At 38.2% G+C, this 15,554-nt stretch overlaps 1 protein-coding gene across 3 annotated transcripts; it reads right to left on the reverse strand.

Annotated features, from left to right (window-relative positions):
- Positions 1-575: 575 nt before the first annotated feature.
- On the reverse strand, positions 576-15,535 carry WBP11 (WW domain binding protein 11). 3 transcript variants are annotated; one of them, XM_070453664.1, is made up of 13 exons: positions 15,397-15,535; positions 14,625-14,784; positions 13,354-13,468; positions 12,811-12,842; positions 12,051-12,144; positions 8,892-9,088; positions 7,905-8,038; positions 7,494-7,693; positions 6,693-6,884; positions 4,539-4,643; positions 3,835-4,122; positions 2,734-2,916; positions 576-1,583 (listed from the first exon to the last, which is right to left on the reverse strand). In XM_070453664.1, the coding sequence occupies exons 3-13, from the start codon at positions 13,415-13,417 to the stop codon at positions 1,150-1,152; spliced, it is 1,923 nt and encodes a 640-aa protein (XP_070309765.1). In that variant the 5' UTR covers positions 13,418-13,468; positions 14,625-14,784; positions 15,397-15,535; the 3' UTR covers positions 576-1,149. The 3 variants fall into 3 exon arrangements, with proteins under 3 accessions (XP_070309765.1, XP_020742981.1, XP_020742976.1); XM_020887322.2 differs by lacking the exon at positions 14,625-14,784 and having other exon boundaries at positions 15,391-15,535; XM_020887317.2 differs by lacking the exon at positions 14,625-14,784 and having other exon boundaries at positions 15,397-15,534.
- Between the last annotated feature and the right edge of the window lie 19 nt (positions 15,536-15,554).

Genomic DNA, 15,554 nt, shown 5'->3' on the forward strand with positions numbered 1-15,554 from the left:
GTATAAGACACACTTTGGGTCTCTGGACATGAGCCCTTTAACACCAATACCTTCACCTGTAAAATGGGGAAAATATCCCTGAAGTCATTCCCCAGTATTACTGGATAGATATTAGCACTTTGTAAAAAAAGACCAATGCAAATTAAAAGCATTAAGCGTTCTTATTCATTTTCTGTGCTTTTAATAACAAAAGCTCACAGAAGTGACAAATTCAAAAAGAGCAATAGAAGTAGCCTTTTCTGGCTATTTAACAGCTTAAAAATGATTTAAGAGAACTTTTTGCTATTCAACGGATATCCATTCATAGAGCTCCGGAAAAGTAATCTTTGAGAATAAAACTCTTTTTAGCAATAAAACCTCTCAACTTCCTAAGCCAATATATAATCATCCTAAAGGAAAATAATTATCTCGTTATCCTTTAAAGTTAAAACTTAGTTCTAACCATTTCCAATAAAATTCTCATTCCATATTCCATACCAGAAATGGCAGTTCCTTAAAACCCAAGTTTTAAACACTTGCTTTTCTGCCCATGAAAGTTATTATGTTTATACATTGTCAGTAAGACAGAAGATATCTTGGTGTAGAACATTTATTTATTTATTCCATGGAACACTCAAAGTTTAGATCAGTGGGAATTTTAATCAAAGAATTGTACATTTTCTTCCCACATATATCGCTTTGTATTAGGAAATGACATTGTGATCCATTTCACTACAATATTACAAAATATTTACAAGAAAATATTAAAAATAACTCAAACATGAAAGGCAAGATGGGGGTGAAATAAACTGGTTTTTCCAGAAATCTCTACTCCAGTGCCCAGAGCACACAAGAGAGCCAAAACAAAGTTCCCCTTGATCACAAGTTTCCAAGGAATTGGAGTAGGGGAAGAAACCGGATGAAAATGGTGGTATGAAGGGGGATGGATGTTATTAGCAGCACTGCTTCAATAACCAATTTATTTTGCATGAAATACCCTCTCTTTTATATGCAGTAAATTCTGAACAAGGCTAAACTTTAGGATATTCCTTGAACTGAAATTAAAAATACCCTGACAGTGAAAGCAACTCTTTCACCTAAGCTGAGTAAGAGCCTCTTTCTCCATGAACAACTGATGTGAACAGAAGCCTAATCTAGCATCCAAAGCTGTCACAGCAGCCCTTCCATCTCTTTCATGAAAGCCTCATAGACATCGTCCTTAGTCTGCACTGACACAGGAACAGATGGGCCAGATTTGGGCGCTGTTTTGGCAAGAGGCACAGCAGAATCATCCTCTGACTTTCTCTGGGGAGCAGCAGCAGCCCCTTTATTCTCTCGACGCACCCGCAGTGCGGTGGGCACGAATCGTGTGATCTCTGCCTTGGGATTAGTGATCTGTGGCTTGGCACTGATGGTTGCCGTAGCTTTCTTCTCGATGGTGGCTGCACTTGTGTCATCCGCCTTGGGTCGTTGGATCAAGTTGGGGGGAGCACTTAGAACCCCCGGGTTGGGTAAGGGAGCTGGTGGGAAGAGCCCAGGTGGGGCAGGTCCAAGAGGAGGCACCAGAGGTGGGCGCATCATGCCAGGACGGGGTGGAGGGATACCTAGACGAAGGAGAACACAATAATAAAATGTAACTACTATTAAGGACTTTACAAACACAGGCTGACAATTTCTTGAAAAGGACAATTTGTAGAAAATAAATTATACTGCCTGCTATCTGAAAGTCAGGAATATATTTTGATAGTAAAGAATATTTCTTTGTAAAACAGTTCTCACCTTCCATCTGTATCCCAATTCTTATGTTTTCCTCCTCTCTTAATAATGTACTACTTTAAACTATAAAGTAAAAGTAACACCACCAACTGTTTTCAAATATGATCTTAAGACGGCTGAATCTGTAATTTGACAACCTAAGATTTCATTCCATCTGTACAGTGCAGATGCGATCAAGCCAAGGTTGGGATTTGATTCCCATGCATTATTTACTGATTTACACAATACTTCTCCTCCTTAAAATGTAGCTGAATGGGCAGGAAATACAATTTTAATGTTGGAATGAGAAAATCTGACTAATCGTAAAATGTTATCATTACTGGAAAAGAATTCATGTCTTACTGATGGTTTGGACATACCATTATCATTTACCAGGAAGTGCAGATTAATTTTCTCCAAACACCCTCTTTAAGACTGAGAATAAAGTACCAAATTTCCTCAATCTAGGACACTATTGCTTATACAGACTCGTAATTATTCCATATACCACTGAGAGAGAAAAAAATGTCCAAGAACAAGCTGAGGAGCTTAAAAGGAGACCTTCACATTAAATTGAGACAATCAATGTAGTAAACCAGAAATATACCTGCCACATATAAGATCAAAAGGAAATTTACCTATCTAACCTTGACACTAGGTAGAGAGAATGGAAGAAAAAAAACTTCCCCTTGTGATTGTAAATTTAAAAATTGATACCCATGCAGATGTATAGAATGACTTCACAACTCTAACTGTGGTCCTAAAAAAAAAATCTTAAATAAACACTTTAATCCAAAGTGTTCTCTGGCAAGGAAAAGTCCCCTCTGTGACAGCATCCAATTCAAATACCACTGGTAAGAACTTCTACCTAAGCCAAAAGCAATTTAAAAACACCATTTTAAGATACCACTTGATTTTAGGATACCGAAATGTGAAAATGTCTTAGGACAAATGAAATATATAGTAGACAGATTTTTGTCACAGAAAGCAAAGCTTCACCTGGAGGTGCTGGGGGAGGTAGCCGTGGTGGGGGTCCCCGAGGAGGAGGGCCAGGAGGCAGACCTGGAGGTGGGCCTGGAGGAGGGCCAGGCGGCCGACCTGGTGGCGGGCCTGGAGGTAAAAGTCGGGGTAGAGGCCCTCGGAGCCCTGGCATTCCAGGTGGTCTCAGGAACGGAGGAGCTCCTGAAACGAGAAAAGTGCTCAGTTAACATCAAACAAATATATGTGAAGTAGTAATTGTGGTATAAGATAACTGAGATGTGGTTTCACTTTAACTTAACATCAAATAACTTCAAAATTTACTATGGTCCATTTCTCTTTATTTCCCAGTCCTAACATAAAGCATTTTAAACCACAGCTCTGCTGGGCTGGAGATACACAAAAATGACATTTCTTAAATGGCTCCAACATAAGCTGAAAATGCAGTATGAAAAGCATGGTGCTTTAAGGATCCTCTGAAACTCATTAAGATATACAAAGACCACTGAGAATGTCATAGGATAGGCAATTTTGCTTTGCACTAATCAGAAGAGAATGAACTCAACTGAAGACTTAACTGGCAGACTATCGGACTAAAAATCATAATTAGTCAGTAAGTTTTATATGTTATTTCAAGCTGTAAATTAACTTATTATACTTTAAAGCTGAAGACCTGATTAATACTGATGACTTCAGTCTCTAACTATACAGATTACACTAACATCCAGTAACTCCCAACCAAAGAAGGATATGCAGTAGCATCTACTATGCTCTCATCCTGTTCCCAACCAAGAACTGGGTCAACTCGGCATACTGAAGAGTAATTCTAAACAACCCTCAGTTATATACTCTAGTTTCTACTTGTTAAACTGCTAATATCAGAACTGATAAACTCTGAAAAAGAAGAGCTCTGGAGAAAGAGACAGCTGTCACAAGTTCTGTGACTTGCAAACAGTGTTTTAGGAATGAGCAAGTTGTGCTTATCCTTGGAGAATCTTGATTTCTTAGAAAATTACACTAGCAGGAAACCAGAAATCATTACTACTAATGATGTCTACTTTCTGGAATACCTTCACTGTAACCACATTTAGGCTTATTTATTTACAGCATGTAAGTACTTACCTGGAGGTGGTCCAGGAGGAAGGCCTGTAGGTGGTCCAGGTGGCCGTAAAGGTGGAGCAGGTGGCGGTCCAAGCGGAGGTGGTCCTGGCATGGGGGGTGCTTGTATCTGAGACGGAGGAACAGACTGTGGAGGGGCTTGCTGCTGGGAAGCTGCAGACGTGCCATCAGAGAGAGACTCCTCCTTGTGCTGCTTCTGTGACTGCTTCTCTGCTTCGGAATCATCCGACTCTTCATCGTCGTCCTCTGAAAACTCCTCGACTTCTCGGCCCTCCTCGGGGATTTCCTGCCCTGAAAGAAATTGGAAACCAGACAAATGGAGCAGATTCGTATTTTACAGCCTGTGAAATAGTGATGCCACCTACAACACCTGCTCAATAAATGCTTTCTTAAAACTAACAACCAGTCTCCTTCAACAGAATACTCAGATACGCAAGAATACAGTAGTATTCTTCTCATCCATACCAGGGCAGCAGAGTGCAAGAAGTCCAAGTTTTAGAACAAGATAGACCAGATAGACCTGGACTTAAATGCCAGTCCAACTACTTACTGGCCGGCTAACTTTGGGCAGCTTACCTCAATGTCTCCAAACCTTGACTTTTGAAAAACAAGAATTTATTACTTGATTGCTGAGATATTAAGTAGAAAAATGTATGTAAGGCCAATGGCAGGAGGAAATACCAATCACTGTTCTTTCCATGCCTCACCTGCCATTCGAAGCATCATGGCTTGGAGAGGAGTCAGCTCCTTCATGTTCTTCTTCTTCTTCTTTCTAGATTTTCCAGGCATATCTGCAAACCGTACACTCAGACCTAAAGGATCAGAGAAGGGAAAGGATCAACAAAATTCAGTATATGTTTACTATAAACAAATACTCTAAACACTAGCTATAACTGCTTCCCACTACTTGGCAAAAAGACAGAGCTATATTAAAGACAGTAAATCAAATGCCCACTGGTAGTAAATACATGCTACAGTGATTTTAAAGTTGAAAGTGAAAGAGTTAAGTCACTCAGTCCTGTCCGACTCTTTGAGACCCCATGGACTGTATAGCCCACCAGGCTCCTCTGTCCATGGAATTCTCCAGACAAGAATACTAGAGTGAGTTACCATTTCCTTCTCCAGGGGATCTTCCCTACCCTGGGATTGAACCCAGGTCTCCTGCATTGCAGGAGAATTCTTTCCTGAGCCACCACTACTGAAAACTTTATGCCAATAAAACTGAACATGCCGATTAAAGTAATTGATAATTTTCTAGAAAAATGTTACTTACAACTAGCCAAAGGGGTGACAAGATCAGAAAATAGAAATTAAAATGGTAGTCAAAGATAAAAGTTCCTCAAAGGCACCTGGCCCAAATAACTTTACAAGGAAATTCAGCCAAATGTTAAGTTACAGCAATTTCCTGTAAATGGGCATAGGAAAAGATGGAGTGCTATCCAGAACTTGAAGCTAGCATAACCCACATACTAAAATAAACCTGCTGGCCAACATAAAACATAAGCAGATTGAATTCGACAGTGTTTTAAAAGAAAATAACTTCATACACATGGAGGGTTGGTCCCAGAAATGCAAAAATGATTTAACATTAGAAAAGCCATTACAATAAACAGCTAAAAGAAACAAAAATCACTAACAATATCCCAAGAGATGATTAAAATGTATTTATGATAAAACCTCTTAGCAAACTTAGACTAGAAGGGAACTCCTTAACCTGACAAAGGCTCTCTACCGGACACCTGAAGAAGATAAATGGTGTAGTATTAGGAGCGTTCTTATTCTTAGATGGTAAACATTTATAGGCTAGAAGTTCTATGTAGGCAGGCTTTAGTTTTGTTTACTCTGCATCCTTAGTGTGTAGAAAAATGTTTTGTACATAGTAAAAACTCAATTATTAGCTGAATATCAAGTCATAGTTAGGATAACCATTTCCAACACATGTACATCAATGAATATATTGATATTTGTATTCATCATCATTCAATATATAAAAAAATTAGTTGGTCCAAAAAGAGGAAAATGAGGCAAATGACCACAGTCTAGAGAAAAAGGGAACTGGTGTGGCTCTAGCGACTTTCCACTTTTCAGTACCACTTCTTACCTAAGTGTCCTCTACCATTTTTCACTACCAGTTCTATCTAACTCTTTAAACTAGCTTTCTGGTTTGCAACCATGATTTAAGGAATATCTGGAGAAAATTTTATCATCATTATCAATAATGTAATATCAGTAATATTACTAATACATAAATAATGTTTTGAAGACAGCAAAACAATTACAAAAGAAGCTCCAAGGCTACTAGAATATGACAGATGGTACATTTTCTAAATTTCCTTAATGAATGACATAGCTACTTTCTGAAAGTACATGTAGCTCAGTCTGAATTTATAATAAACAGATAACATACATTATAAGTACGACGTTTCCATTAAATCATGACTCCACTCACAGGTTTACCTTTTTTTGTTCACTTAAGACTGCACGAACACAGAATAATATAAAGGACTTCAAACATAGATATATAAACAGACTCATTAAAAAACAATCAGGTGAATATGGTTTTCTTCCTACACATAACCGTGATAGGACATCCTTATGCATTTTCCCCAAAAGTGGACTTTACTATGTAGACTTTTTTAAAAATCACATCACAGCTCAGTTTTTTTTTCCTTTCACAAACATCCACCAGGTACTTACTTTGTGTCAACAACGTTGAGACTCTGGAGCTACAAAGATGAATAGAGCACTGATCCTCCTTTCAAGGCACTCACAATTACTTTCATGGATCCATTAATAAATCAAGACCTTCAGCTTGTGTGCTTTTTATTGCTTAATACCATGAAACTTCCATCTTCACATACCTGATTTTTTTTCTTCATTGTTTTCTCTCTCAGTGTCATCACGGTGTACAAATTCATCCCCTTCACTTTCTCCATCTGATCTGTCACTGTCGCTGTCATCAGTACTGTCGTCATGCTTATCCTGGTCCATGTCTTCAGGATAGCCATCATCTTCACTGGTGCTAGAAACATCATCGTCATGACCCCGCTGAGCTGGAAAGGGAAGAGGGAGCCAGGATCAAGTTACATAGCTGGATCCTATATGGTACCCCCAAATACAGAAAGCCAGGCTATTTGACTCAGAATAACTTGATTAAATTTTTTCTATATGAACTCAGCTATTCATATAGTCTGACAATATTTCCACTTGACAATAGTTTTAAATTCTCCTTTTTTATAATGTAAGATTTTTTTAAAGCTTTGAAGCTTTAAATTTCAATTTTGAAATTGAGAACAAATTCCACTCAGAAAGCTACATAAGGACATGCACATACACAATCATTGTAACTGTATACAAGGATGCTCCAGTCGAATGAAAATAAAGCTAAATGGGAAACAAGTACACAAGTGACCAATTTTTAAGGTACTGACGGTAAGAGTGTATCTTCAAGGAAAGTCTACTTTAAAATAGAACAGACATTTCTATAGTTCCTTATGCATGGTGTTTTCCTGAGTGGATCTATGATTTATCCATCTGTTGGTATGTACAGGGTAGCCTCATTTATTTCCCAAGTTCTGAGGGTGGTGAACAAGATGTTATACAGCCAAATAAAAAGTGATGGTGGAAACGTTCTAAGAGCAAAATGAACAGTCACTCCTTACCAAGTTCAGGACTATATAACATATCTTCATCTCGCCTACGAGCAGGAAGATCTAGGGCAAAGCCCACTTTGCGGCCATACATTTGTAAGACTTGAGGAGGAGGTGGGCCCGGAGGAGGACCTGGAGGTTTCCTGCCAGGGGGCAAACGTGGAACGCCATGTCCAAGAAGAGGAAGTATAGAAACTGCCCGAGTTGGAGGTCTGTAAAGAAAATTTACAGCGATCACATTACCAGTAATGAGACAACCGCTTCCTCTTCTAAACAGTTTTTAAAGGAGCTCTCAGGTTCTATCTAACGAAAGAACTGCTTACATCCCCACTGTCCTTTACTTTCCACTGCAATAATATTGGCACAGGACAGTCAAGAGGTGCTTTTACTACATGCTATTGGGTTCTGTTACCACTTCCTTACCCATAGGCTGAGGTCTTCTTAAGGATAGAGGGTGGCTGGGCCCCAGGAAGTGGAATGTCCTGGATCAAGATGTTGGAAGGAGCATGAGGCATATCTGGCAGAGGAATACTCTCCACTTCCACATGCTGGGCATTCTGAAAGAGAGTGTCTTCTGGTCAGTAAGAGTAATTCCCCAACTCAATACCACAAACTCTACATCAGCTGTTTCATTACCTGGATTTGCTTTCCACCTAACATTAAGTATCATGAGAAACAAAGCCAAGTCATCATTTTTAAGACTGTCAGTTAGTTGAAACCTCTGGATAGTATGTATTCAGTGGTAGCACTTGGACTCTAAAATTAGCCTGCTGCTGTTGAATTCCTGTCACATACAAGCTGTATGACGAAGTAAGTAACCTTAGCTTTCTTATCTGTAAAATGGGACCCATGCTACATACTTTACCAAATTAAATCATTTTTTAAAAACATTTTTTTCTTGAGGTAAAATTTACAATAAAATGTACAAATTCAGTAAATTTTGACAAATGCATATAATTTCATACTCACTCCCAATCAATCCTTAACACTATGCCAAGGCTACTACTGATACAAATTTCTTCCTCCATAAATTAGTTTTGCCCGGTCTAGAATTTTATGTAAATGGGATCACAACCATGAAGAAAGGATAGTATGTTTTTGAGATTTAGCCATTAAAATTTTTACCTCATGTTTTTTGGATTATTAGCTGATTATTCCTTTTTATTACTGAGTAGCATTTAATTTTAGGAAAATGTAAGTTTACCAGTTATCTCATTAATGGGAAGCTGGGCTGTTTCCACTCTAGCTATTACTGTAGTGGCAGGTAGATCAAGTTCTCTTGTATAAACACATAGGGTTAGATTTGCTGGCTAATGGGGTAGGTATATGTTTAGTCTGACAAGAGGAGGAGGTTCAACATCATTGAGTTTCCCATTATCTTAGTTTAGCTCTCAAAAGAAACGTGATTACCTTGACAGCATCAAAATACTGGCTAAGTTGAGCCCTCTTCTGTTCATATTCTACTTCTAGCTTTCTCAATTCTTTGTAAATATCTGGATTCTCTTTCTCATAGAGACGTAGAATACGTTCAAATGTTTCACGTAGCTTTTTACGCTTGTCTTTCAGCACTTTCTCATTTAACTGTGGCTGCTGCACTGGGTTAAACTCTGAGAGGAAAAAAAGAAGATTATGGCATTAAACACAAAGTCACTTCAACAGATTACATCATTTATTAAAAATACATTTACATGTTAAAACTTTTCAAAAAGGATTTAGACACCAGATATATTCTTGTCAAAAAAAGAACTTTACAGTTTATTGAAATTTCATCCCCTTAAGATGCCTATTAATTTTACTTCCTTTCCTAAGAAATGTCACCTAGTTGACTTTACTTTTATTATCATTGTAATAAAAATCAATTTCATTCCTCTATGCTAACAACCTGATACAGCTGTTAGTATATCAACAACTATAGGCCTGGGCTTACATACTACACTGGGTCTGTCATTGAATTCTGAGATCGTGCGCACTTAAACTCTCTGATCTTCGTCTTCTTCATCTGGAAAATGGGGACATCAACTACTTCACAATCAAACTCTGATGATCAAATGAGACTGCAAACAAACTGGTATCTGGCTCACCACTCAACTATTATTTTTATATGAGTCAGTGTTCCTTGTTGAGCTACTTAAACTTTTCTCTTCCGGTGTGTTGGGAGCTTAATTTGGTCTCCAAGAGGGACCAAAAGGGATTGGATTAGCACAGGACTCCCAGGTCTGCCTGGTCAACCATACCTGCCGCCCTCCATCTCCCTTTGCCAGTGACTGACTCAGAGATCAACCAGCACATGAGCCAAATTGGGACCAGATCCTTCTCTGAGACTTTAAATATGGGAAAGAAGCTATCACATGTAGGAATGAAATAAACCTAGAGCTGTCCATGGCCTCATCTCTCAACCATCACTAATTCCACCACATATTCCACCTTCTATCCAAGAAATTCACTGGCTGAATAGAATTTCTTCTATCTAAGAAATTCACTAGGTCAGACAGATGGACAGTCTTGCTCAAAATATTTGGGTTTTTGAGGCCTACTTCCCTCCAGGATTTCCCAATTATGGGAGTCAAGGAATACTTTTTTCTGTTTAAATTAGTTTGTATTGAGTTTTATGAATTATAATTAGAGCTCTGATGACTAGTGCTCCTTCCTCCTTTTTCTTTTTTTTTTCCATTTATTTTTATTAGTTGGAGGCTAATTACTTTACATCATTACAGTAGTTTTTGTCATACATTGAAATGAATTAGCCATGGATTTACATCCTCCTTTTTCTTAAAAAAATCACAAGCTTACTTACTGTCTTTCTTAAATCTCACTAACACTTTGATGATGTATTCAATATCAGAATCGTGGTCTCAAACCACACTATTCCTAGTGTGATTCATGAAAGTGCTAAGTGTTTAACTTTAAATCCCAGCTGTGCCCCTTCTGAACAGTGTAACCTTGAGAAAGGTAATGTCTCTGTGCCTAAGCTTCCTCAACTGTAAAGGAGGGACAATAAACCCACCCAAAAAAGCTGTTGCAAAAGTGAAGATTAAATGAAAATTTGGGGGAAAAAAAAAAAAAAGAACCAACCCTGGCATGTAACAAGATAAAAGCTAAATAAACCTAAGTTATAAATACACAATTTGGGGTCATTTAATAGGTAAATATCCTGACATGCCAGGGAAAGCAATTGTCCCTACCAATATTTAGACTAGAAGCAACAAGTGGAGGGAGAACAACTGGGAGGGAGATGATGCAGTTTGACCCAGAACTCTTGCCCAGGCTGGCTTCAGTATCTGCCACATTATTTGAGAAAGCTTTTAATACCACAACCCCACATAACTGGATGTTTTTGGAACCCCACTTAATGCATCACTGAGAAGTTTCATTGCGCCTCTTTCACCTACTACCTGTTTTTCTTGGGCAAACCACGAAACCTGTATGGAAACCTTTGTAAACAAAACTCGTAAAGATTCTTTAAAAAAAAAAATGCAGGGGACAGAAGGCAGAATTGGCAAAAACTTGACAGCTGAAAACTATGGAGTTAATTAGACTATTTCTGGATGTTTGAAAGCTGCTAAAAAAAGGAAAATTAAAAACCCCATGTTCTCAAGTTAACAGAATGGGTTGAATACAGAATCCATTTTGTGACTCTCCTCTGTATTATTTAATAACTACCTAAAGTCACTTTAGGCCATTCTGGACTCCTACTTTTAATTAATTGTAATCTGTTAAAAATACTTCTGAAGACTTTTTGCCTTTCATACCTGTAAGTATAAAGTATATAAATAAGGAAATAAGGGTTAATTAAATATGTTATATGATCTTTGGGACTTGGTAAAACTGCATTCTATTCTGAAGAGCTTTTTAAACTAAACGAACTTCTCTGTGAGTTAGAATAGAACTTCCAGTGGCAGCATCACAGATGATTCTCAAGCAACTCAGATACAAGAAAAGATAACATGCAGCTATTTCACATGGATTCCAGTAATGACAAAGCAGTGATACTGAAGATGCACGTGATGAGACTAGATAAAATTATCCTATATAATGCAAACAAGGAAGAAAGTCTAATAGGATATTTTTTAAAATGTGATTTTAAGTATTTGATTTCTTCTATGTCCTTACTAAGTAGTCATTTATCTTTGGATCATCTATTGGAAAAGAGGGGCAACGGACACATTCATGGTGGCCCAATATTGAGATTTACATGGTAGGTGCCAACATTGAAACCCAAAACAAAAAAAGCCCAAGGTGATTTCAAAAAGCACTTAAGTCTTCTCTTAAAAAAATGGACTGGCCAAACTGGGCTTTTGTTATCTTATAAAGAACAATTAGCTAAAGCTAAATAATGGCTTCCCTCTTATTCTAGATGATATTTGAAGTTGGTAACATCCCTTCACTCCATTCAGTTTTTCTAATGCTAAAACTAAATCCAAGCAAAATCCAAGCATCGTGTGCTGTCATGCTTTCTGTATTTCTGTATCTGTAATTCTTGCATCTGTTCTGCTTCACTCATTAACTGCCTGTCTCTATGTATCAGACTATTATCTCTGCTATAAAATCCATCCCTTTACAAAATCTTACCCATTTCATCCAATTTTTCCATGTCCCGGATAATTTGTTTGGGATCCTTCATCTTTAAAACTGCAGCTCGTACCATCATGCGCTGTTTTTTGTTCTTAAAAAAAAGAAAAAAGAGCACAATCTGCAGAAGCTGAATACTCCTGAGTTTTCACTTCAATGTGTCTCAAAAATCCATTTAAACTGAAGCTGAACTTCTTGGTTTCTGATCACTTGTTTCAACCACTGGAAACAGGAGTAGTATCATTTTTTTATTTCCCCAAATGTTTCCAGTTTAGACAAAAAGATGTAAGTTTTGCAAAATTTAATGCTAGCAATGAAATAAGAATGAACAGCTGAAAACTAGGTTCTCTCAGTATGTTAAGGCATGACACTAAAATGCAAATCCTTTTTTATTCTGGGGACACTTTTCCACAAATTCACAAAATCATCATCAGGAAAATTTAGTGTCACATTTACTTCCATTCACTAATTCAGTAGCTTCCAACAAAGCAGTTAAATGGCAAGAGAAGTGTTTCTTAAAGTATTTCTCTAAGTCACTGAGAATGGTAATCAAATAAAAATGTTACAATAACTCATCATGAGCTTATCTACAAACTTAGTTCAGTTTCCCAGCACTGTGGCTTAGTAAATCTTATGGTTTGTATGAGAAGCATAAAGTATCTTTTCTGGCAAATAACTGGAAATGTTTCTAAATCCACTCATTTCAAATAAGAGGGGTCAAATTACACTTATGTCTAACAGGATGCTTCTGGAATCATACCTTCTTTAATTCTCTTTTCCGAGCTTCTTTTCCTTAAGAGAGGGAGAGAATATAAAACTTAAAGCCTTGAACATTAGCATTTTCTCCAATTTAATACAAGTAATTTTTTACTGTCAGAGGTTGCTCTGTGAGCTGTAGGATATTTAACACCATTCCTTGCCTCCACTAGATACCAATAGCACCCTTCTAATTATGCCAACCAAAACTGCCTCAAGACATTTTTAAGTTCCTTAAAAAAATAACGATGAATCTGAAAAGATGCCATAAAGTACTAAAAAGGCACTTACAAAGCAATTTGTTAAAAATGCCACATACAAAAAAGAAGTCTTTAAGCTAATTCTACTTTGCAAGTCAATCAAATTAAAAATATGGGTGCTACCTTTTGTTGCATGTTTAAAGTTTTAATCACGTGCCCACTAGAACAGTAGATAACTTTAATTAACAAATATTACAGATCTTGTAATTAATAAAATAATAAAATAGACTCCCTGAGGCAATTTTTACCACCCTTCTTCTTCACATGCCACATTAATGGACACTTACTGGCTTGGTCTGTAGGGTTCATAAATTTTCCACTTTTGGTGGATGACGTGGATCTCCGCCCCATGTTGACAAGTTGTTTGATTTACTTGTTTGTTTAAAATATAAAACCTAAAACCTGCGAAGACAAAAAGGCTTATTTTTCCTTAATTTACAAGATTTCTTCCTTTTTGTATTTACAAACTTTTCTTCCTGACCATCTCTGAAAAGAAACTTTGATTATTAAGACCTTGTTCTTTCCCTAGTTTTAATGCCCAGGAAAAACAGCTTCAACTTCTCCAACCACAAACAGTTAGATTCCTATTATTTATAAAGGTAATGAGTATGAAGACTACTACACGATTACTACTATCATTAACTCATCAATTAACTTTCTTTTATGGATCACAGCACTGACCCATCAATTGGAAAAAATCAATCATCAAAGAATGTTTCAGCAATATGACACACACTATGTACATGAGAGGTCATTTGTTCTTTTCTTATATTCTCCCTTTATTTATATGCAGGATGAAAAAGGAGTAAAAGGGAAATGAGGGTAATGATCTGGGCTCAAGGACAAATAGCTCACCCTTGTCTTTCTCCATGGTTTCTTGGCATGTATTCTCATCACCACTAAGACAGTAAAAACTCATCAATTTAAGCCTATTTATTAATTTAGATTTAGTTCCAATTCAGATATAATTCTTGACTCTTAAGCAGAAACTTAAAAACATAAAACCACAAATAGTCAAAATATTATATGAGCTTGTATAAAAATCAAGATACAAATTTTTCTTACTAATGTCTACTTGACTTCCGACTTGTATTTTTTAAGATAACTGAAAGGAGTAATTGTGTATGAGGGAAAGTATTTTGTAAGTCAAAACTTCAATTGACCTAAGAAATTATTATGGGTTTCCCAGGAGGCGCAGTGGTAAAGAAAGAGCCTGCCAGTGCAGGAGATGCAAGAGACTTGGGTTCGATCCCTGGGTGAAGCAGATCCCCAGAAGAGGAAATGGCAACCCACTCCAATATTATTGCCTGAAAAATCACCGGGACAGAGGAGCCTGGCAGGGTACAGTCCATGGAGTCGCAAAGAGTTGGACAAGACTGAGCACACATGCAGGAAGACACTATCATAATCATCTCTTCCAGTTATTCCAAATGGATGACAACTTTCTGATACTTTGCTCTTTCCAATAAGAAAGAGTAATAAATTTCCTTCCCTTTGAAAGCAGACACTTTTAAAAGGAGGTAAAGGGAAGATCATGAGGTAGATTTTTTAAACGGACCATAGAATTATACCATCCCTTCACGAAGGTTTTGTCAAGCAAGTTTATTAGTTAAGACGTCTTCCAGAAAGTGTCCAACTGCCTTGATTTCTGCTAAACGCTTCAAAGCTGTTCCAGTCGCAACTAATTTACCCTGTTAAGGGTTTGCTTCTCAGAAAAACTGGAATTGGGGAAGAAAGGAAGCGAAAATAAGCAAAATTAGCACAAACACAAGCACTCACATCTTTGATGGCCTGTATCTTTTTTGCTTCCCTCTCTCAATTACCCTCAGGCTCATTTTTTTTTTTAAACCCTCTTCTCCCACAAATGAAACCTAGGATAGTTACAGAGGACACTAGAGCCTTAGTCTGCACAAACTACTTGTTTTCTCCAAACCCGGAGGAGATGGGTAAATCGGGTCACGAATCGTTTAGGGTAACTTTCAACAAAGAGGCTCCCAAGGGACGGAGCCCAAGTCCAGCAAAGGAGCCAACAGCATTTGCAACTGCCGAAACCATAGCGACGGTTGATCCCCGACTCGAGGTAGCAGCAAGCCTAAGGCAACCAACCGGTCAGCGTCAGGAGGAGGCACTGACCGACCCAGCCGAAAACAGCCGCTTAACCGCTGAACGAAGCGCCGCCCAAAGAGACCCCCTAGTCCGCGATAGGGGAGACCCCAACCGCGGAAAAGAAGAGCGGGACTGAGGGGCCTGGCGTTCCCGAAGCAACCGCGCGGCCCGGCGAAAAGACGGGAAAGGTGAAGTAACGGAGTGGAACGATCCCGCACACTCACGCTTCTGCTGGGCTCCTGGGGCTGTGAGAAGCGGTGAGGGGACGATTCTCGGCCCGTTTGACTTCGTAGGGGCCTTCACCTCGGCCTTTCGGTCAACCATCCAACCACCGCCATCTTGAAACCTCGCGCCCCTCCGCCATCCCTACGTCACTTCCGGC

Source organism: Odocoileus virginianus, chromosome 23 (assembly GCF_023699985.2).
Source record: "Odocoileus virginianus isolate 20LAN1187 ecotype Illinois chromosome 23, Ovbor_1.2, whole genome shotgun sequence".
Classification (NCBI taxonomy): Eukaryota; Metazoa; Chordata; class Mammalia; order Artiodactyla; family Cervidae; genus Odocoileus; species Odocoileus virginianus.